Genomic DNA, 1,405 nt, shown 5'->3' on the forward strand with positions numbered 1-1,405 from the left:
ATGTGGATATAGGCAGCTTTCAGAGTCTCGTAAAATCCACTATCATCATCCGAATCTGCGCAATATTGAACATTTTCTGCTAGGTTTATCTATCATTTGTTTTGGATGTCTCGAAGTTTCTGTTGGAGCTTCTGTATGCAAAACAAAAGATGACATTTCTAACATAACAGATGGCCTAAACGAGCTATGCTTAGTGAGGAAATCTCTTTTTTGTTAACAAATTCTGAATCTCTTCATTGTTTCCATCAAACTAGTCTTTATTTTTGTTGCAAGATTCGACGGAAGATAGCAGAATGCTGGTTTTAATACGTTCCCAAAGCACTTCAGAAGAGGGATTTGTGAGATGATCTTGAAGTCTGGTTTGAAGATTCATCTGGCAGTTTTCTATTACTAAAGATGTTTGGAGATTATTGATTTTGAGCCCCCTTTCTTGGAATTCCACCTCTCTCAGGTTTGGATTTAAAGGTTGAGTTTACATCGCATAAGGCGGTGATGGTCTGTTTAACATTTTACACTAGGCATCATACGAATGCGACAAACATCGTGAACGTTTCTCCGACGCACTAAGACACAATCAATAAGATGCCAATCCTTAGATCGAGAATGCATTCAGATTATCTTCAACCTGTCTCTCTGCTGAAAGATAATGTTTGTCAGCTCTGTACAGAGCTCTAGTAGAATTCGTCCGTTTCAATGCCATACTTGCCTAACGCACTTTTCCAGACTTCGGAATCCTTCCCAACTCTAGTGTTGAAGTCATCAAGGATTATGACCTTATCATTGGACTTTTGGATAAGGCTAGATCGGTCAGCTCGCAGAGTTGGAAACATATATGCTGAAGAGAATAACTTGTTGCTCTTTGTAATGAGAGGCGTAGAGAGATAATACGATCAGAATGACCTGTCGATAGATTTTCAGTTTGAAGGCGATGGAGTTTTAACCATGAAGCCAACTCCTGAGAGGTAACTTCCGGTTTTGGGTTTTCCTGACCAGTAGAGTGTGTAACCAGCACCATATTCATTAAGGCTACCGTCCTTATGGATACAAACTTTACTAAGAACAGCAGTGTCGATGTTGAGTTGTGATAATTCGTGAGTGATTAGAGCAGAGTGACACTTAAGATGTCCACTGTTCGCATTATCAACCATAGTTCTGATGTTCAGACGATGCACGTTAGCAGCTTAACCAGCCGAGTGCGAATAGAGATAAACATTGGTTAAACACCTTTTCTAGACCCTTGTCCGTGTAATGTAAGCAGTGCTTTCCTTGGAGAAGGCTGCTTGGTCATTCAGAATGATGTCGAACAAGGCTACCATTTCCGTGGTTAATGTTGAGCGATTAATGTCTTGAAGTTGGAAGGAGAATTGATCCCACCCTTACTCCTAAATTAATTGCCAGGATCTAC

General features: G+C 40.3%; 1 protein-coding gene across 1 annotated transcript; it reads right to left on the reverse strand.

Annotated features, from left to right (window-relative positions):
• Nucleotides 1-967: 967 nt before the first annotated feature.
• On the reverse strand, nucleotides 968-1,148 carry LOAG_15620 (hypothetical protein; the record flags this gene model as incomplete). The annotated part of the gene is made up of 1 exon (XM_003151109.2): nucleotides 968-1,148. A coding segment is annotated over one exon (180 nt), but the record flags the coding sequence as incomplete, so codon positions are not given.
• Between the last annotated feature and the right edge of the window lie 257 nt (nucleotides 1,149-1,405).

The sequence above is a fragment of the Loa loa genome (genome assembly GCF_000183805.2).
Source record: "Loa loa unplaced genomic scaffold supercont3.154, whole genome shotgun sequence".
In the NCBI taxonomy this organism is placed as follows: domain Eukaryota; kingdom Metazoa; phylum Nematoda; class Chromadorea; order Rhabditida; family Onchocercidae; genus Loa; species Loa loa.